A 21,063-nucleotide genomic window follows, 5' to 3' on the forward strand; every position below is an offset into this window, starting at 1 on the left:
ATTTTTGTTTTGAGCTGTCGGACAGAGCGGGATACCTGCCTCAAGTCTGGGAGACAGCCTAGTTCCATATCGAATGCAATCAACTTTCAGCCGGTGGAAAACACGCTAACACGGGCGTCCGGGCGAGATTAATCGAATCCCCTCTGTTATTACTCATGTCAGCTGTTGCAGGTGGGCGGGGATGTCCGGGTGGGTTGGCAGAGGATGGATATAATACATTTCTATTTTATCCTCGGCCTATTGTATTGAGAGAGGTGGTCAGTTTATATAAACAGTGAGTAGAGATGGAACATTTTGTCAAAGAGGATATGAGAAAGTCCTTGTAAGATATTTGATTTACCTTAGAATTAACGAGACTACAGGGACTTGCTCTGGGGTTGTTCTAGCTTACTAAATTCCACTCACTGGTGAAGGACGTTTTTGATTAACTCCAATGTAGTGGAGCTGAGATCAGGCTTAGTGGAATTCAGCTCTGACGACATCGATTCGGCCAAGATAATACTTTAAAAAATATTATGAAACGCTAACATTGTACCTATGTTTGCCCTTTGTAGTTGCATGTCTTTCTTTGTTTGCTGAAATCCATACTTTTTCAATACATGTTAATCAAATACAACCACCGACTGTTTCTTTATTGGGATTCCATTGTCACATGCCCATTTGCGCTGAGTTTCATTTTACAGCAATGAGCAGTCACAGATTGTGATTAAAGTTTATTGAAAAAGTATGGCTTTCAGCAAACAAAGTGAGGCACGCAACTACAGAGGACAAACATAGGTACAAGGTTAGCGTTTCATAATTATTATAAAGTATATTGATCTTGGATGAATCGATGTAGTTGGAGCTGAATTCCACAAAGCCTGGTCTCTGCTCCTCTCTGTTGTAGAGTTCATCAGAAACTTTCTTCACCGTGGAGTTTAGTCTGAACCAGTATCTGGGCAGAGGAGGAGACTATGAATTTGATGAGTCTCCTCTCTAAGCCCAGTTAGAAACCATTAATTCTCACATTGGACAAATTTGAAAGCGTAATGTCAAAATACATTTGTTACTCACTAAATATGGAGTTTCGCTGAGCAACTATCATAATTTACTGCCATCAGCCCGGTATGTACTTCCCAAATTTTTTTCTTTCTTTTTTACAAGCAACCCGAAAAATTGTCTTGTCTCAAAAGTGCCTTCAGAAAGTTATTACACCCCTTGGCTTTTTCCACATTTTGTTGTGTTACAGCCTGAATTAAAATTGGATGAAATTGAGATTGTGTGTAGATCCGTGACAAACAATACCCCATAATGTCAAAGTGGAATTATGTTTTTAGAAATGTTTACAAATTAATACAAAATGAAGAGTTGAAATGTCTTGAGTCAAGAAGTATTCAACCATTTTGTTATTGCAAGTCTTAAGTCACATAAGTTGCATGGACTCACTGTGTGCAATAATAGTGTTTAACATGATTTTTAAATGACTACCCCATCTCTGTACCCAACACATACAATTGTCTGTAAAGTCCCTCAGTAGAGCAGTGAATTTCAATCACAGATTCAACCATAAAGACCAGGGAGGTTTTCCAATGGTTCACAAAGAAGGGCACCTATTGGTAGATGGGTAAAAAAACAAAAGCAGACATTGAATATCCCTTTGAGGATGGTGCAGTTATTAAATACACTTTGGATGGTGTATTAATACACCTAGTCACTACAAAGATACAGGCGTCCTTCCTAACTAGGAAGGAAATTTCTCAGAGATTTCACCATGAGGCCAATTAGGATTTTAAAACAGTTACAGAGTTTAATGGCTGTGATAGGAGATAACTGACGATAGATCAACAACATTGTTGTTACTCCACAATACTAACATACATGACTGAGTGAAAAGAAGGAAGCCTGTGCTGAATACAAATATTCCTAAACATGTATAGTGCAATAAATGTGGCAAAGAAATACATTTGTTGGTCCTGAATACAAAGAGGGGGGGGGGGGCATATCCAACACAACACATCACTGAGTACCACTCTTCATATTTTCAAGCATAGTGGTGGCTGCATCATGTTATGGTTATGGAATTGAGCTAAGTACAGGCATAATCATAGAGGAAAACTTGGTTCAATGTTAATTCCGTCGTTGGATGAATGAGACCAAAGCGCAGCGTGGAAAGTGTTCATAATAATTTAATACTGAAACACCAACAAAATATAAACGAACGTAAAGTTCTGCAGGGCTGTACAGCAACTGTGCAAAAACAAGATCCCACAACTGAAGGTGGGAAAAAGGGCTGCCTAAGTATGATCCCCAATCAGAGACAACGAATGACAGCTGCCTCTGATTGGGAACCATACCGGGCAACAAAGAAATATACAAACTAGAATGCCCGCCCAAATCACACCCTGACCTAACCAAATAGAGAAATAAAAAGGCTCTCTAAGGTCAGGGCGTGACAATCAATCTGCTTTCCAACAGACACTGGGAGACATTCACATTTCAGCAGGACACTTGGTTAAAATACAAAGCCAAATATACACTGGAGTTTCTTCCCAAGACAACATTGAATGTTCCTGTGTAACCTAGTTACAGTTTTGACTTAAATCAGCTTGAAAATCTATGGCAAGACTTGAAAATGGCAGTCTATCAATGATCACCAACTACCTTGACAGAGCTTAAAGAATGTTTTAAAGAATAATAGGCAAATATTGTACAATTCTATATACAATATTGTACACCATTCTGTATACATCTGGCCCTTCTTTGGACACTGTGCTAACAAACCTTCAAATGAGCTTCAACACCATACAACCCTCCTTCCGTGGCATCCAACTGCTTTTAAATGCTAGTAAAACTAAGGACATGCTCTTCAACCGATTGCTGCTCGCACCCTCCCGCCCGACTAGCACCACTACTCTGGACGGTTCGGACCTAGAATATGTGGACAACTACAAATACCTAGGTGTCTGGTTAGACTGTAAACTCTCCTTCCAGACTCACATCTCCAATCCAAAATTAAATCTAGAATATTCCTATTTCGCAACAAAGCCTCCTTCACTCATGCTGCCAAACATACCCTTGTAAAACTGACTATCCTACCGATCCTTGATTTCGGCGATGTAATTTACAAAATAGTCCCCAACACTCAACAAACTGGATGTAGTCTATCACAGTGCCATCCGTTTTGTCACCAAAGCCCCATATACTACCCACCCCTGCGACCTCTATGCTCTTGTTGACTGGCCCTCACTACATATCCGTCGCCAAACCCACTGGTTCCAGGTCATCTATAAGTCTTTGCTAGGTAAAGCCCCGCCTTATCTCAGCTCACTGGTCATCATAGCAACACCCACCAGTAGCATGCGCTCCAGCAGGTATATTGCAATGGTCATCCCCAAAGCCAACACTTACTTTGGCCGCCTTTCCTCCCAGTTCTCTGCTGGAAAGAATTTCAAAAATCTCTGAAGGTGGAGTCTTATATCTCCCTCGCTAACTTTAAGCATCAGCTGTCAGAGCAGCTTACCGATCACTGTACCTGTACACAGCCAATCTGTAAATAGCACACCCAACTACCTCATCCCCATATTATTACTTACCCTCTTGCACCCTAGTATCTCTACTTGCACATCATCATCTGCACATCTATCACTCCATTGTTAATGCTAAATAGTAATTATTTCACCTCTATAGCCTATTTATTACCTACCTCCCTACTCTTCTACATTTGCACGCACTACATAGATGTGTCTATTTTTCTTTTCTATTGTGTTATTGACTGTATGTTGTTTTTGTTGCACTGCTTTGCTTTATCTTGGCCAGGTTGCAGTTGTAAATGAGAACTTGTTCTCAACTGGCCTCCCTGGTTAAATAAAATAAAATAAAAAAAATAAAAAAATCCAGATGAGCAAAACTCTTAGAGACTTACCCAGAAAGACTAATCCCTGCCAAAGTTGATTCTAACATTTATTGTCTCAGGGGGTTGAATTAATAATTATCTAATCAAGATATATTACTGTTTTATTCACTTTGATATTACAGAGCATTTTGTGTAAATCCATTTTAATTACACGTTGTAACACAACAAAATGTGGAAAAAGTCACGAGGTGTGAATAATTTCTGAAAGCGGTATTGTTTTTGACCGAATTCTCTTTGATTTTCACCTCTCGGTGAAGTTAAATGTGGAATGCCTGTCATTAGACAGCCAACACTTCCTGTCCCTTCAAAATACGAGTTCAACCTTCGAACCAATAGCTGCCTATACCGTGCCAGTGTCAAGGTGAGATTTCAAAATTTTACTTCAGATTTTATTAAATAAATGAAAACTACACTTTACAGCTGTGTTCGAATACCCATACAAACATACTATTAGTTCATTTTAGTATACTGTAAACGAACAGTATGCTTTCAGTTGAGTCGTCAAGCTACCGGAAGTTGAAGCTGTTGCTATGCAACCTCTTCTAGCTAATTAACGTAACAAATGACTAGTTAGACATTTTACGACTTCGGGTGTGTTCTTAAATTCAATGTGGAGTGCGCTCCTAAATTCGGAGCATTGTCGGATTGTGTGTTTGTAAATTCTGAGCGTTTCGCTCTCAAAGCACACTCGGGACGTTTAGGGTTGATTTGAACATTCTGACCTTACAACTGCAGTCAAGCACCCAAGCTAACGTTGGCTAGCTTGCTAGCTCCTTCCAGACACAAATGAGACCACTCTGACCATTTTACTCGTCCTAGCAGAGCTGGTTAGGCAATTTTCATGTTATCCAGAGCGTTGGTGAATGTAACTGTGCTGCTGGTGTAACGGATGTGAAATGGCCAGCTAGTTAGCGGGTACGCGCTAGTAGCGTTTCAATCAGTTACGTCACTTGCTCTGAAACCTTAGTGTTGCACCTTGCTCTGCAAGGGCCGTGGCCTTTGTGGAGCGATGGGTAACGATGCTTCGTGGCGGACCGTTGTTGATGTGTGCAGAGGGTCCCTGGTTCGCGCGAGGGGACGGTTTAAAGTTATACTGTTACATTGATGCTGTTGACCCGGATCACTGGTTGCTGCGGAAAAGGAGGAGGTTGAAAGGGGGGTGAGTGTAACGGATGTGAAATGGCTAGCTAGTTAGCGGGTACGCGCTAGTAGGGTTTCAATCAGTTACGTCACTTGCTCTGAAACCTAGAAGTAGTGTTGCACCTTGCTCTGCAAGGGCCGCGGCCTTTGTGGAGCGATGGGTAACGACGCTTCGTGGGTGACTGGTTCGGGCGAGGGGACGTACTAAAGTTATACTGTTACACTGGCAACAATTTAATTACGCTTTTTTTGCCGATGTTTACCGACACCGGCCATTTTCAACGGGTGTTGAGCGCTAGTAGATATATTATTCCACGCTCTGAAATCGGAATAGATAGCCGATAGAACTTTTGGCATACTAACTAATATATATACTATGACCAATAAGCATACTATACTCAATTAACGTCACAAATAGTACGGTTAGTATGAGTATTCGAACACAGCATTTGTCTGGAAATAAAATAACCTTCTCAACTGCGTTACCCATTCCAGTCAGCAGATGACGATGTGCGTCTTTCGGGCGATGCTGCTAATGTGACGTATATTCTAGTGGACGGGACCAGATGCTTCTTCAACAACAGCTAACGTTAGTCAACTACCTCGGTAGGTTGATAGCCAATATATAGCTGAAACACCTCAGCGCTTTACTGTCGGTTGTTTTGGTGTAACGTTATATTAATCACAGTGTTTTAAACACACTGCTGTTGTATCTACCTGTTACCCCATTTAATGTCATACTTTGTTGTTAGTCAGCTAAGTGGCTGGTTGGCTAGCACTAATTTAGCTAGCTATTATCCCCGACCATGAGCTCACTAAACTACTCTTCCCCTGCAAAAAAAGAGGTCTGCTGGACGGAGAAAGAGCCTCTGTGGCTGAACATTGTCGTGAAAGAAGAGAAGGAAGAGGTTGATGTCACAGTGAAAAACGTAGAGGGCGAGGCTGTTACAGCGAAAGAAGAGGAAGACGCGTTCAGAATTAAAGACGAGGATGTTGCCATAAAAGAGGCTAACGTTACTACAGTTCATGGAGTGAAGATCGAAGGGGAGATCACTGTCACATTGACAGAGGAGACCGGAGATCTGATTAACAATAGTAAATACCGCCGTAATGGGTTTTTACTTTAGATATTCAGAGTCCGCTCGTCAGTAGCTAGGTTTCCATCCAATTGGCAACAGATTTTCATGCGAGTATAAATAAAATATGCGCATTTTCTCACCAGAGATGTTTCCATCAAATTCACTTGAGGATAAAAGTCGGCGCGTGATGACGTAGTGCACATAAATACCTGTTGCTTTAAATTCCCATGTACCGAAAAATTATATAGCGATTATTACATTATGGACAAAAGAGCGATATTAATTTTTCAAATGGCAGCCAAGCATCGATCATCATGTCAGTAGAATAAGACCCTCGGTATTTATTGGAAAGGAGCATCAAGCTCATCACCTTGCACTTTCACCAACCTGTGAAGTTCATAACTTATTGCATCAGTAGCCTAATAAATTGTATGCTTTCCGTGCTTATAGACAACTGTCATTACTATGCTTGCCCTATGGATAATATCATGCTGTTGAAGATAATGAATTCCCCTCTTTACCGGTTACTCCGTGCAAACCTTTACCCTCCAAAAAACCCAACATGAACTCTGGCATCTGCTTACTCATCAACTCCAGGTCTGACGCCATTGAGAAAATGGTAGGTGCGAACACCATGGTTATCGAAGGCTTGAAAAAGACTGGAGTTTACATGTGGTGAAATCAAGGATGTGAAAATGAGTGGCAAAAGTTGAAAAAAGTGTGGAAAATAATAACAATGTCTACCATAGACATCTCACTGATCTGGAACAATACACAAGAAGATGGAACCTGAGACTCTACTGCGTGCCAGAGGTGGAGAATGAGGATGTGCGAGGAGAAGAACAAAGTTGGTGATACCATCGACGTTGTGCATCGCCTCTGCAAGATGCAACAGCAAACGATTCAAGACCAAGGGGTATCATCATCCTCTTCACTGCCAGATTCTACAGGGATGCTGTCTGGAAAGCTGCTAGGAAGAACACCTTCCTCCAGAGCCATGGTATGCGTTTTGCTGAGCATCTCAGCCCGGAGGACATAGAAAGAAGGAACAAGTTGTGGCCAACGATCACGAAATGAGGGAAAGGCCGCTTACTTTGTCGGAGGACGAGGCTCATCAACGGTTCAGAAATCCATATTCCTCCCTAAAATCTCACCAGAAGGAACAGATTGATGGTTTCGGACATGGTATTCTCATTTTTCTTGTGTTGATTAACGTTAACTAACAAGCATCAGGTGACTATTTTTCAGAATACTCAGGTACCTCAATTAATTTATTTTTTTGTATGACCAGAAGGCCTATTTTGTTTACAAACTTACGAAGAAGACTGAAAGTTGTATTTATTTTTTTATGTATACAGTAACTAAGATACTGTTTTAAAGGGAATTCAGGTCTGCTCTGACTTTACATGGTTATTGTTCTATTTAGTTATTAATACTTATGTCCAAGTGAAAAAGGTCTTAGGAACATGTATATGTAAAAAAWTTTTTTTTTTAACATTTTATGATTCGTTTTCATATGCACTTAAAATAGTAGTGTACCCACATTGCTTGCAGAAGAAGATGAAAATTCTCTGGTGCAGTACTGTATCTACTGCGCCAGCCATGGGTTCCCCTTCACCAGACAGAGGCTGATGAAATACGCTGACGAAATACGCAGGTATTTGGTGTTCTATGTATGTAGAATGCTGGACTGACTGTTCTCAATGTGTGTGATGTAAATATGGATGTGTGTGGTGATGCCAAAATTAACTTTTTCATTCCGGATGGACAATTTCATATTCTATTATATTGTAGGTTTCGACACCCAGGGGGAAACAATCCCACCACTGAGGAAGAGGTGGTGGGAAATGTTCAGGAGGAGGCACAAGAACCTAAGCATAAGGAGGCCGGACACCCAAGACAGGGGGAGAGCTCAGTGTGCCACACATCCGACAATGGACACCTTCTTCACTTTTTATGAGAAGCACTTAAAGGAGAGTGGGTTGAGGGAGAAACCCAGACAAATCTATAACTGCAGTGAGTCTGGGTTCCGTAGCAACCAGAGCAGGCACAAAGTGCTGGCTCCCCGGGGTGCAAAACACGCGTACCAGCAGGCTATGGAGACCAAGGAGCACATCACAGTGCCTGCTTCAACGCAGCTGGGGAGGACGTTCCCCCGTTTATCATCTACCCCAAGTGTTTCCCTGTTGGCCACTATACACTGGGAGCCCCCCCCCCCCCTAGCCTTGTATGTGCGGTCAAACAGTGGTTACATTGACGGGAACCTGTTCAGGAAGTGGTTTCAGCACAGTGGTGCACCCTCTCCTTCTCCTCTTTGATGGACACAAGAGCCACATGGACCTCGAGGTGCTCGTGTGCGGCACTAAGGGAAGGGGTTATACTTCTTTGTCTTCCACCACACTGCACCCATGTCCTGCAGCCGCTGGACGTGACATACTTTGGCCCTTTAAAGGCTGAGTTCTCCAAGGTAGCTGGAGACCTTAGACATTTTAACCACTCCTACATGGTAAACAAATCAGAATTTGCCAGAGTATTCTGCTACCCATACCAGCGCTGCAAGGACATGCGCTATGTGGTGGAAGGGTTCAAGAAGTGTGGCCTTTTCCCTTTTGACCCTTCAGCCATTGAGGGTCCAGTTTAATGCCGTCTCGGTCCCTACCAGGTCCCAGCACTGCCTCTCCTGGAACCAGCAGCACTGGGCCTTCCACCAGCACCGGGGAGGAATACACACGCAAGTGGCAAGAGAGGGCTGAGGCAGAGGAGAAAGAGCGTCGGGCAGCCTTCAGAACACAGGGCACAGGAGATGGCTGCCATGGATGAGACCATCGACGCCGTCGCCTCTGCTGGACCCCCGCTGGAACCACTCCTGACAGCTGCATCACCACTGCCAGTGCCTCCCAGTGTGCAACACCTGTAGGAGCCGCCGGAGTCCCCACTATTTAACTTTTAACAAGGCACACCTGTTAATTGAAATGCATTCCAGGTGATTACCTCATGAACCTGGTTGAGAGAATGCCAAGCATGTGCAAAGCTGTTATCAAGGCAAAGGGTGGCTGCTTTGAAGAATCTAAAATATATTTTGATTTGTTTAACACTTTTTTGGTTACTACTAGTGATGCACAGATATGACATTTTTGGCCGATACCGATATCCAATATTTTCCCTGCCCAAAAAATCTATACCGATAACCGATATTAAAAATTTTACCGGCCTTTTAAGCATTCTAGTACAGTTAAATAGTTAACACACACACATGGACGCAGCGGGCTAAGGCACTGCATTTCAGTGCAAGAGGCGTCACTACAGTCCCTTGTTCAAATCCAGGCTGTATCACATCCGGCCGTGTTTGGGAGTCCCATAGGGCAGCGCACAATTGGCCCAGCGTTGGCTGGGGTTGGTCATCATTGTAAATAAGAATTTGTTGTTAACTGACTTGCCTAGTTCAATAAAGGTTACACACACACACACACCACACTGACCAAAAAGTTATTTTGTTGACATTTACGTATGTCCCCATTACCAGTAAAACATAACCAAAACCTATTTCTTTCACTTACTTGCTGTGCTGTTTCGTTGTTCAGTCATTTCATTCTCAACCAGGATTTATATGGAACGCCGTTTGCGTCTTTGTGTGTCAAAAAGATGCACGTCAAATAACACTATTTAACACTAATAAGCTTGTTGACCAATCAGGACCTGAATATGACTGCACGTCACATAATAATTTACGTAGCTATTACACACTGATTAACTATATAGCTAGGTGTCATCTAAAATAACCCTAATTTATAAGACAATAAGGATTAGCCACAATAGTGGACTTAGCGTTTAGCCTTAAATAAAAGTATTTCATTGACAGTGATGCAAATGAATACAAATAGTAGAATTATGCCATAATTGAATAGATCATGCTAAACGAGGTTGGAATGTTGTTGTATAAAATCAACAAATACAATAATTTGTTCATTTGAAAGAAATCTGTTGAAATCACACTGGATGTATTAGACTTTAGAATTGCATTGTTGGCATAGTTATTTCACTGTACAGCCTTACCTATGGATTGTGGATCAATGACATGGTGGGGTATCAGTCTACTCAGTGACACCCAGAGAACATTAGTGTCATAGCTCTTATAGCTCTGACTCTGAAACAACTGAATTGAGCCACATTTATTTTCAACCGATGTGTATTGAACACTATTCCCGAGGAAAAACAATACTGCGTGGAAGTTTTGGAGTTTGATAACTCTGAGGAGGACGTTGGGAAAAAATATCTTTGGTATTGAGTAGACTGATACCCCATTTCATTGATCACCAATCCTTCGGTAAAGCTGCACAGTGCAATATGAATGTCAACACACACAATAGGCTGACGGGAGGTGATTTCACAGTCACAGTCCCGCGATAGGAGCTACAACGCTAGTATTTGCGTAAACTCTACACAGTTGTGTTCTGTGGGTGTCACCGAATAGACTGATACCCCATTTCATTGCTTCACATTCCAACCTTGTTTAACATTATCTAGTCTAAATATGGCATGATTCCACCAATTGTAACCTTCTGCATCACTTTCAAAGAGGTACTTTTATTTTAAAGGCAAACCACAAATTCCACTATTATGCCTAATCCTTATTGTGGCTAGCTTCACAACACAAACCGGTCCAATCAAGCCTCACTAGTCAGATGAAGCTAGCTGGCTGCTTATAACGTTAGCTTTCGGAAACAGGGTTTGTGTAGCTGGTTAGCTATTTATTTTCACGAACTGAAGTTCAATGTCAATAGGCGAACAACAAGTGGCTACCGAGCTAATACTTACTCACAAGAATTCCTAAATCATTGCTAAGAATAATGAAAATGACTGCAGTTTCTACTGGTCATTGTTTTCAGGCTGGTTGTGTTGGTGCTGGCTAGGTACCCCAGAAGTTGCAGTCGATCAAATAATGCTTTATTACCAACGCGGTATTGTAAAGACATCGTTCATGGCCGGTGTTTGCTTGTTTGCATACTTTTTTGTACAGCTTTGACAGTGCTACTGATAGTAGTGGTTGCACTTGGCTTGCACATGCAAATTCAGAATATACAACATTCTGTAATAGAACTGTGTTATTTGACGTGTCAAATTAAAAGCTTATTTTACGCATCAAATAGTTTTATTGTCAAATAGTGTTATTTGACGTGTCTTTTTTGACACGCAAGGACCCCAACGGCGTTCCATAGTATGTCGTGAAGCTAATAGCAGTGATGCTATTACTGTGTAACTCCGGTAGGGCAACATCTGAAAAATAGTGCACTTGGTAGTGTGTACCGGTGCTCGATCAGTCGCGAAAGCCAACATCACCCACGACAGAAAACGGTTGATTGTCAAGGGCAATGAATTCCATTATCTTGGCGTTGTCTCGCTGAAATTCTCTCAAATAACTGCTCGACCTGTTGACTGCTCGATTCACACAGCAGACATTGTGGGCTAGGTTAGGAATGCTGTGTTGCACGTGTAGTGCCAAATTTCACATGGCGTCATTACGTCATGTACCTACGTTATGTAGGTATGCACGTCAGCTTTGACATCAGTTTTGCACATCGGCGTTAAACTAGACATCGGGCCGATACCGATGTTGTCATTTTTAGCTAATATCGTCCAATTCCGATATGTTCACCAATATATCGTGCATCCCTAGTTACTACATGATTCTGTATGTGTTATTTCATAGTTTTGATGCCTTCACTATTATCCTACAATGTAGAAAATAGTAAAAATAAAGAAAAACCCTTGAATGAGTAAGTGTGTCAAAGCTTTTGACCGGTACTGTACATGAGATATTTCTGTATTTAATTTGATCAAACATTTCTAAAAACATTTTTCTCTTTGTCATTATGGGGTATTGTGTGTAGATGGGTGAGGATACATTTTGCAACACAATGTGGAATATGTGTGAATACTTTCTGAAGGCACTGTAGTTAGTTTAAAAAAATTATTTGCCTTCTGTAAGTTTAAGAAATATTGCCTAATGTCTTGTCATTCTATTACAAAACCCCCACATCTTCAAGATATTTTCAAATATATCTCCCTCATGAGGGGGATAATAAGTTAACCGAAGTCAAAAGTAAAGATAGACCTACCAATTTATTATAATATTTGAAGTGATAACAATTTTGTTTATGAATTATTAAGTGAATAAAACGTGTACAAAATCCGTAACAGAATGTCTGAAAAATCTGTAACATAATGACTGTAATTGAATTGACTAGAATGGGAAATAAAAGTAGTCACAAACCACAGTTGGGTCACCTGCTGCTGTTTTCCCTTCCACTGGTATGCTGTTACTATATGTTCAGCTCATAATTGTGAAAACAGTCTGGAAAATCTCTCCTCTCTTTTACTCTACTTTGTAATGTTTGGTTCTAATTTTTCAAAGTAAACAACTCATGGACACTAGAGAAGCTAAACCAAGTTTGATTCTTCCCAAAGGGTCGACACAGCTGTATTCAGACAAAAACATGTTTCCACCACCACAAGTATATGGGGCGGCAGGTAGCCTAGTGGTTAGAGCGTTGGGCCAGTAACCGGAAGGTTGCTAGATCGAATCCTAGAGCTGACAAGGTAAAAATATGTCGTTCTGCCACTGAACAAGGCAGTTAACCCACTGTTCCTAGGCCGTCATTGTAAATAAGAATTTCTTCTTAACTGACTCGCCTAGTTAAATAAAAAAATATATATGTTGAAGTCGGAAGTTTACATACACTTAGGTTGGAGTCATTAAAACACATTTTTCAACCACGACTTCAACTGTATATACACTCCGCTTTAGGCACTCCTCCTTCTCTCCAATCCTTACATCTTATGGTTCGACAGGAAGAGGGTAATAGGGTAATGAACCATAATTTCTCCCTTCGGGGGATCTGACCTGACCTCAACCACTCCTTCGCCTAATCCACGGATGTCCATCCGCTTCCCCTATAGCAATCTTGTTACTTCCTCCCGTCCACCCAACACATTGCAAAGCCATCTGTCTTTCTATAGAGAACTATTATCTTCTGATGTAAAAACCCGTCTCTTTCACTCCTTTATATACTATGCTTCTGATCTATCATGTCTCTAGTATATCAATGTTCAAAGTTTACCCCGAATCCAACAGTAACAAGTCGAGTTGAGCAGCATGTCCATCTGTGTGTGTACTGTACAGTAATAGTTCAAGAACTTATGTTTCCAACCCAATGCTTTGTGCATAAACGGTCATCTTCATTGAGAAGCAACTTTATGGATGGTAGTATGCAAGCCATTCATAGGTTGTGTGCACGCAAGGCATCTTCAGAGGGTTTTCTTTTTTTGGTAACGCAAAGTAATGTAACGAGTTACTTTCCACAGTAAGTAATGTAACAAGTTACTTTTAAAAAGTAACATTCCCCAACACTGCAGCTATATGACATGACACATTGAGTTTTGAAAAATCTATTTTGGTTATTGAACTACAGTAAGTGAAGTGGCTTAACATCCGGTAACATAATTACATAATGTGTCCATGATCTGTACTATACAGAAATTCATAATTATTCATGTCATTATCTTCATGGTGATGTATCCTGAATAGGTACACAAAAGTAGAAAATGTAATATCCTCTTTTGCGTGTTTAGTTATTATTCTACACAATAGCTATTATTCTAATGAACTCCGCCCCTCATAGATGTCTATGTTTCACAAGTTTGGACATCAAAGTACAGATAAGTAGAGTACAGCACAGAAGAGTAGGTTTGAGTTCAGTACAGTAGAATAGAGTAAAGTATTGTATTTTTCAGTATAGAAAGTATAGTATAGGACAGTAGAGTAGTGTTCAGTAGAGTATAGTTCAATACAGTACAGTGTACTGAAATCTACTGTACAGGCATTAATAATTGGCATACATTTTAAAGTGAGTCTCAGGGCAATTCAGTTACTGTGGAATTGCCCAATAGCAATAATGCCCAATAGCAATAAAGCACTTCAGGGGTTTGTTGTGTATATGGCCAATATGCCACACCCCTCAGGCCTCATTGCTTAATAATAGTGCTCTGCTGAGCCTAAACACATAACATTCCAAGAGAGCAAGATTTAGATTTGAAGCTCTACATCATTCTTATTCCCCCCCAAAAAATGGAGTGAAAAAAACGCAGCAAGTTTTATATTTAATGATGAAATGTTGTGAAAACATGCCTTTGGGTTTTGAGCGATCTAGTTTGGATTAAACCTCATGTGAAGACTGTTTTATTATTTATCACTCCGTTTGTCTTTGGCAGGAGAGGGACCTGACTCTCGCGATGACAGCAGGAAAAGTTATTCAGGGGAACCAGACCCCGAGACACCCAAACCAGTGAGACGACACCACTGTTCTCAGTGTGAAAAGAGTTTTGCCAAGTTAGGGAGCCTGAAAAAACACGAGAGGACACACACAGGAGAAAAGCCTCACCACTGCACCCAGTGTGGAAAAAGTTTATTTGGTTATGTGACCTGAAAAGGCATGAGAGGACACACACAGGAGAAACGCCTTTCCAATGTTCCCAGTGTGGAAAGAGTTTTAACGAAGTAGGGTACTTATTAATACATCAAAGAATACACTCTGGAGAGAAGCGTTACTGTTGCTCCAAATGTGGGACGACTTTTACCTGGTTAGGGAGCCTGAAAACGCATGAGAGGGCACACACAGGAGAAAAGCCATTCCAATGTTCCCACTGTGGAAAGAGTTTTACCCAGGTAGGAGCCCTAAATAAGCACAAGAGGACACACACAGGAGAGAAGCCCTTCCAATGCTCTCTGTGTGGAAAGAGTTTTACTAAGTTAGGGGGTCTGTATAGGCATGACAGGGCACACACAGAAGGGGATAAGACTTACCACTGCTCCCTGTGTGGAAAGATATTTAACCGGTTAAGGCATCTGAATAAGCATGAAAGGATACATACACAGGAGGAGAAGACATACCACTGCTCTCATTATGAAAATAAATGTTCCCGGTTAGAGGACCTGAAATCACATGAGAGAATAGAAAGGCTGTATTCAGACTTATGTTTTTGACTGGGAATTTGTGTTTTTGTTTATGCCTTATGAAATCAAATTGTATATTTGAAAGCTTGCTTGAAAATAGGCTTATTTTTGTGTTATTGTTTTGGACATGATTATATATCAAATCAGATGTATTAATTTTGTATTATGATATATTGAATACAAGAATAAACGCCTTAGATGTTCATTTTATGATTTGGATATTTTAAAATGTAAATTGTTATGTAAGTAGGTAGCCTTGCACAGGGCTTGGCTATTCTAAGCCAGAAGGCTGATAGGCTCCTGTTCCTATCTCCTATTTCTGTAGGTTGAGGCAGCTTGATTTACAAGTACACCCCCTGGACAGGATGTTAGTTTATACAATTATTATATAGATTAATGGTATTTTGCATTTATTAATTCTAACCTTGAAAACCTCTTGAATTGAATATATGATTTGGATATTGCTAAATTAATTTGATTGGATAAATTGTTTGGATATTTCAAAATCTAAATGATTGAATCAATGAATAGTGTGCATTTCTTGTTGATGTATTTTATTGAGTTAATTTGTGTATTAGTCGTCAAGCTAAAGGTGTATGAAAATGTGATGTTGTTCTGAGAACATTGATAAGTTGTTGAAATAAATGTTCTCATCAGTATTATTATACCATGTCAGAGAAAATTCTCACTCATTTAAAGTCTGCACGAATCAACACATGCTTCTTTTTGTACGTTTTCGTGTAATATTATTCTTTAAATGGGGCAATTCGCAGTAGAAACAATAACAAAGCGTTCTTCCTGCCCATGTTTCAGTAAAAAGCTTTGGGATGGGTGTGGAGAAATGTAACCACTCTCAAATTCATAGACCAGTATGGACTGACCATCTATGATATCTAAATTATAGTTTTAACAATATTTTGAGGCTATACAGTTATGTTTTAAATATTTTGTTTAAATCAATCAAATGTATTTATTAAGCCCTTTTTACATCAGCAGATGTCACAAAGTGCTATACAGAAACTCCCTAGAAAGGCAGGAACCTAGGAAGAAACCTAGAGAGGAACCATGCTCTGAGGTGTGGCCAGTCCTCTTCTGGCTGTGCCGGGTGGAGATTATAACAGTACATGGCCATTTAAGGCCAAATTGTTCTTCAAGATGTTCAAACGTTCATAGATGACCAGCAGGGTCAAATAATAATCACAGTGTTGGAAAGGATGCAACAGGTAAGCACCTCAGGAGTAAATGTCAGTTGGCTTTTCATAGCAGAGCATTCAGAGTTCGAGACAGCAGGTGCGGTAGAGAGATAGAGTCAAAAACATCAGGTCTGGGACAAGGTAGCACGTCTGGTGAACAGGTCAGGGTTCAATAGCCGCAGGCAGAACAGTTGAAACTGGAGCAGCAGCACGACCAGGTGGACTGGGGACAGCAAGGAGTCGTCAGGCCAGGTAGTCCTGAGGCGTTGTACCGGGGCTTAGGTCCTCCGGGAGGGGAGGGAGAGAGAGAGAATTAGAGGGAGCATTCTTAAATTCACACAGGACACCGGATAAGACAGGATAAATACTCCAGATATAACAGACTGACACTAGCCCCCCGACACATAAACTACTGCAGCATAAATACTGGAGGCTGAGACTGGAGGGGTCGGGAGACACAGTGGCCCCGTCTGACGATACCCCCAGACAGGGCCAACCAGGCAGGATATAACCCCACCCACTTTTCCACAGCACAGCCCCCACACCACTAGAGGGATATCTTCAAACCACCAACTTACTACCCTGAGACAAGGCTGAGTAAAGCCCACAAAGATCTCCCCCATGGCACAAACCCGAGGGGGGCGCCAAACCCGGACAGAAAGATCACGTCAGTGACTCAACCCACTCAAGTGACGCACTCCTCCTAGGGACGGGATGGAAGAGCACCAGTAAGCCAGTGACTCAGCCGCCGTAGCAGAGTTAGAGGCAGAGAATCACGGTGGAGAGAGGGGAACTGGCCAGGCAGAGACAGCAAGGGTGGTTCGTTGCGCCAGTGCTTTTCCGTTCACCTTCACACCCCTGGGCCAGACTACTCAATCATAGGAGCTACTGAAGAGATGAGTCTTCAATAAAGACTTCAATGTTGAGACCGAGTCTGCGTCTGTCACATGGATAGGCAGACCATTCCATAAAATGGAGCTCTATAGGAGAAAGCCCTTCCTCCAGCTGTTTGCTTAGAAATTCTAGGGACAGTAAGGAGACCTGCGTCTTGTGACCGTAGCGTACGTGTAGGTATGTATGGCAGGACCAAATCGGAGAGATGGGTAGGAGCAAGTCCATTTAATGCTTTGTAGGTTAGCAGTAAAACCTTGAAATCAGGAAGCCAGTGTAGAGGAAGCCTTTACAGGAAGCCAGTGTAGAGAGGCTAGCACTGAAGTAATACGATCAAAGTTTTTGGTTCTAGTCAAGATTCTAGCAGCCGTGTTTAGCACTAACTGAAGTTTATTTAGTACTTTACAGGGTAGCCGGAAAGTAGAGCATTGCAGTAGTCTAATCTAGAAGTGACAAAAGCATGGGATTCACTTTTCTGTATAATTTTTGGACAGAAATGTTCAGATTTTTGCAATGTTACGAAGATGCAAAAAAGCTGTCTTTGAAATAGTCTTGATATGTTCGTCAAAAGAGAGATCCGGGTCCAGAGTAACGCCGAGGTACTTCACTAATCCCACGCTGAGGTCCGCCTGCCCACAGTTCTAGCCAACTACTCTAATATCCGCACCATTGTCACTTATGTTGGATTTAACAACATTCACTTTCGGCAATCTGAGGAATTAAAGAAGGACTACAACATTCTCTTAAACACCCTTGTTTGCACAGGAAAGAGAACAGTCATCTCTGGCCCCCTGCCGTGCTATAGAAGGGGTTAGGAACATTGCATCCACCTTGCTGCCCTAAATTAGTTCCTGAAGAAACTGCAAAGACAGGAATATCCCCTTTTGTGACAATTTTGACTTGCAATGGGAGCAGGAAATGGAAATGGAGGGGAGGTTGTTCCTCAGAGTTCACATCACCAAAGGAATTAACATGGTTCACACACACCTGCACAGTTGTGAAGAGGGCACGACAGCACCTCTTCCCCCTTGGGAGGCTGAACAGATTTGGCAGCTGCGCCATTGAAAGCATCTTGACTGGCTTCATCACCGCTTGGTATGGCAGCTGCAAGGCACCTGACTGCAAGACGCTACAGGGGGTGGTGAGAATGGCCCAGTACATCACTGGGGCCAAGCTCCCTGCCATCCAGGACCTCTATACCAAGCAGTGTCAGAGGAAGGCCCAACATTTTTTCAAAGACTCCAGCCACCTAAGCCATAGACTGTTTTCTCTGTTACCGTACGGCAAGCGGTCTGGAACCAACAGGACCCTGTTGGGTGCTAGTCTACACCTGTTGTTTACGAATCATGTGACAAATAACATTTTATTTAATTTTATGTAGACTGGGGGAGTATCGTATGCCAGTTGAGGTGAAATGCTACAAGTGCCCTGTTAGAGTGAAGGAGGTGGCAAGTGTATGGGCTGTCCACTATGTTTCCTATATGGAGGCGGTGAGAAGAGTGGAAGAAGGGAGTAATGTTGAAGAAGCCATGGTAGTTGGATTAGTGACACCAGTAAATGTTCCTTGCCAACAGTATCCTGACATGTTGCCTGTTAAAAAGATGGACTTTGTATAATTTATTGCATAGGTTATAAACTGCACATAGCAAAGAAAGAGGAAATCTGAGAAAATATGCATTGCTGCTGAAAGTTTTTTGGGACTCCGAGGCATTACAAGGAATCCTATCAGACGAATGTTGGACTATGACTGAAGGAGTGGGATGGCTTTTTTTGTATATATTTTGTATTTGTTGTATTTTATGTTGTTTTTCCCGCAAAGAAAAACTAAATTCTCATTCACAACCCATACAGTAGATGGCGGCAAAACACCTTCTCGGTTGTAGTCTGTCAATAAGCCTCAAAGAAGAAGAACAGCAGCTAGTCAGCAACATCGGTAGCTTGCTAGCCAACAACCGAAACGTTTAAGGTCTTTAGACTGTTTTGGTGTATATTATTCACTGTGTTTTAAACACACTCCTGTCGTGTCTTTGTGTTACCCCATTTAATTTCATATTACGTTGTTTCAAGCAGACCCCCAGGCTGGTTAAGTTAGCAGTAGCACTAATTTAGGCTAGTCGCTAAGCTAGCATCTCCGACCATGAGCTCACCCAGCTACTCCCTCCCTTCTAAAAAAGAGGTCTGCTGGACGAAGAAAGAGGGTATGTGGCTAAATATTGTCGTGAAAGAAGAAAGTGAAGAGGAGAACGTCACAGTAAAAAACGAAATAGAAGGTGAGGATGTTACATTGAAAGAAGAAGAGAAAGACGTTTCAGTGAAAGAGGAGGAAGACGCATTCAGAGTGAAAGAGGATGGTGCCGTTTTGGGAGTGAAGGAGGAAGGGGAGATTACTGTCACATTGAATGAGGAAGAGGAGGCAGGAGATCTGATTAACACCAGTAAGTAATGCCGTAAATTTGTTTTCACTTTGGATATTCGGAGTTTGCTCATCAATACCTCCAGCGGAAGGCCCTGTGATGAGAGCATACACACACATCTATAAAATAAAATAATGCAATTAAGAAATATAGAAATATTAGGAAGAGCAATGTCGGATCCCTGAGTGTGTGTGTGTGTGTGTGTGTGTGTGTGTGNTGTGTGTGTGTGTGTGTGTGTGTGTGTATATGATGGGATGTATAGACATTATGGATAGAATATGTAGTATATCTGAAGGATAGTATATGTACAGCAATAGTTAAATAGGATAGGCTATAATACTGTAACGACCCTGGGTTTATAAGCGCGGATATCGACTCTGCCGATAGCGCGCTGGATTTCGGGCTAGAAGGTTGAGGGTTCGAGGCCTGCTCCCTGCCGTTTCATTACAATACAGTAGTATATACATATGAAGTGGGTAAAACAGTATATAAAAAAGAAAGGAAAACACACACACTGCTGCTCATGCTCCCAGGTGATTTTATTTATAAAAACGTTTGGAACCTTAGGTCTTCATCAGGCATCCATTTCCCAGATGGGGATGGAAGGTCCTACATATAGGGGCAGTACTCAGTGACATCACTTCCTGAAACGGGAGGTAAAATATATAACGTGTTCACAATATTAACATTCAATGTATCAAACTCTAATGAACTTAACTCTAATGAATTTCCACAATTCACTGATGTGGTGTTCAGGGAAGAATGTGTTTTAGTGAAGAGCAGCACTTGTCTTCCTATAGAGCAGGCCAGGGAGAGAGGTGCGTTTTTGGTTCTCAGACTGGGTTCTCTCAGACTGGGCTTCGATGTCCCCTCTACCCAACAGGATCTCCACCACGCCAACGTGACCCGCTATAGCAGCCAGGATTAGAGAAGTGAAACCTGGGGACAGACAATTCGATTACTCTCCAACACCATCATACACAGATACAGACTCCCTCACTTCTACACACAAATGATCAAGATCCCTGAAAAATATAAATATACAAATATAGCTACGTAGTGTGGCGTATGTGCATTGATGTCCACAGAGGGGTAGAGGGGGGAGCATGGAGGGTGGGGACACAAAATGTATTGAAACCATGTTCAGCATTAAGGAAAAGGATGGGGGACCGAACACTGTCCCTATTTTAAATTATTAGACAAATTTAGGCTTCTACAGTAACTGCTCACATACCTCGAATCAAATCAAAATGTTATTTATCACATACTTCGTAAACAACAGGTGTAGACTAACAGTGAAATTCTTAGCTCCTGGGGGTGGGGGGGGGGGGGGGGAATCGATACAGTAACATATCAAGATATTATTTGACGATATATCTATATTCTTTTGACAAAATCGCATTATTATTATTTTTGTGCTAGTTGGCAGTACCTGCACCAAAAC

General features: G+C 41.6%; 2 protein-coding genes and 1 long non-coding RNA gene across 6 annotated transcripts in view; all 3 read left to right on the forward strand.

The window, feature by feature from the left end:
* The first annotated feature begins 4,932 nt into the window (after positions 1 to 4,932).
* LOC111960054 (uncharacterized) lies at positions 4,933 to 12,384 on the forward strand. Of its 2 annotated transcripts, XR_002876758.3 has the most exons (3): positions 5,408 to 7,344; positions 7,666 to 7,768; positions 7,906 to 12,384. It is a non-coding gene; the product is annotated as an uncharacterized lncRNA (long non-coding RNA). The 2 variants fall into 2 exon arrangements; XR_011475082.1 differs by having other exon boundaries at positions 4,933 to 7,768.
* A 1,406-nt stretch (positions 12,385 to 13,790) lies between these two features.
* LOC111960182 (zinc finger protein 436-like) lies at positions 13,791 to 15,151 on the forward strand. Its single transcript, XM_070437808.1, has 3 exons — positions 13,791 to 13,821; positions 14,380 to 14,569; positions 14,737 to 15,151. The coding sequence occupies exons 1-3, from the start codon at positions 13,791 to 13,793 to the stop codon at positions 15,149 to 15,151; spliced, it is 636 nt and encodes a 211-aa protein (XP_070293909.1).
* A 3,964-nt stretch (positions 15,152 to 19,115) lies between these two features.
* Positions 19,116 to 21,063, forward strand: part of LOC111960449 (zinc finger protein 180-like) — a 33,583-nt gene continuing 31,635 nt past the window's right edge. For 2 of the 3 annotated variants that reach the window (XM_070437956.1, XM_023982450.3), the window contains exon 1: positions 19,116 to 19,640. In XM_070437956.1, coding sequence (XP_070294057.1) covers positions 19,343 to 19,640 — 298 coding nt within the window. In that variant the 5' untranslated portion in view covers positions 19,116 to 19,342. The remainder of the gene's footprint in view (positions 19,641 to 21,063) is intronic. The other variant, XM_070437957.1, reaches the window with a different exon arrangement.

The sequence above is a fragment of the Salvelinus sp. IW2-2015 genome, linkage group LG37, assembly GCF_002910315.2.
Source record: "Salvelinus sp. IW2-2015 linkage group LG37, ASM291031v2, whole genome shotgun sequence".
Classification (NCBI taxonomy): domain Eukaryota; kingdom Metazoa; phylum Chordata; class Actinopteri; order Salmoniformes; family Salmonidae; genus Salvelinus; species Salvelinus sp. IW2-2015.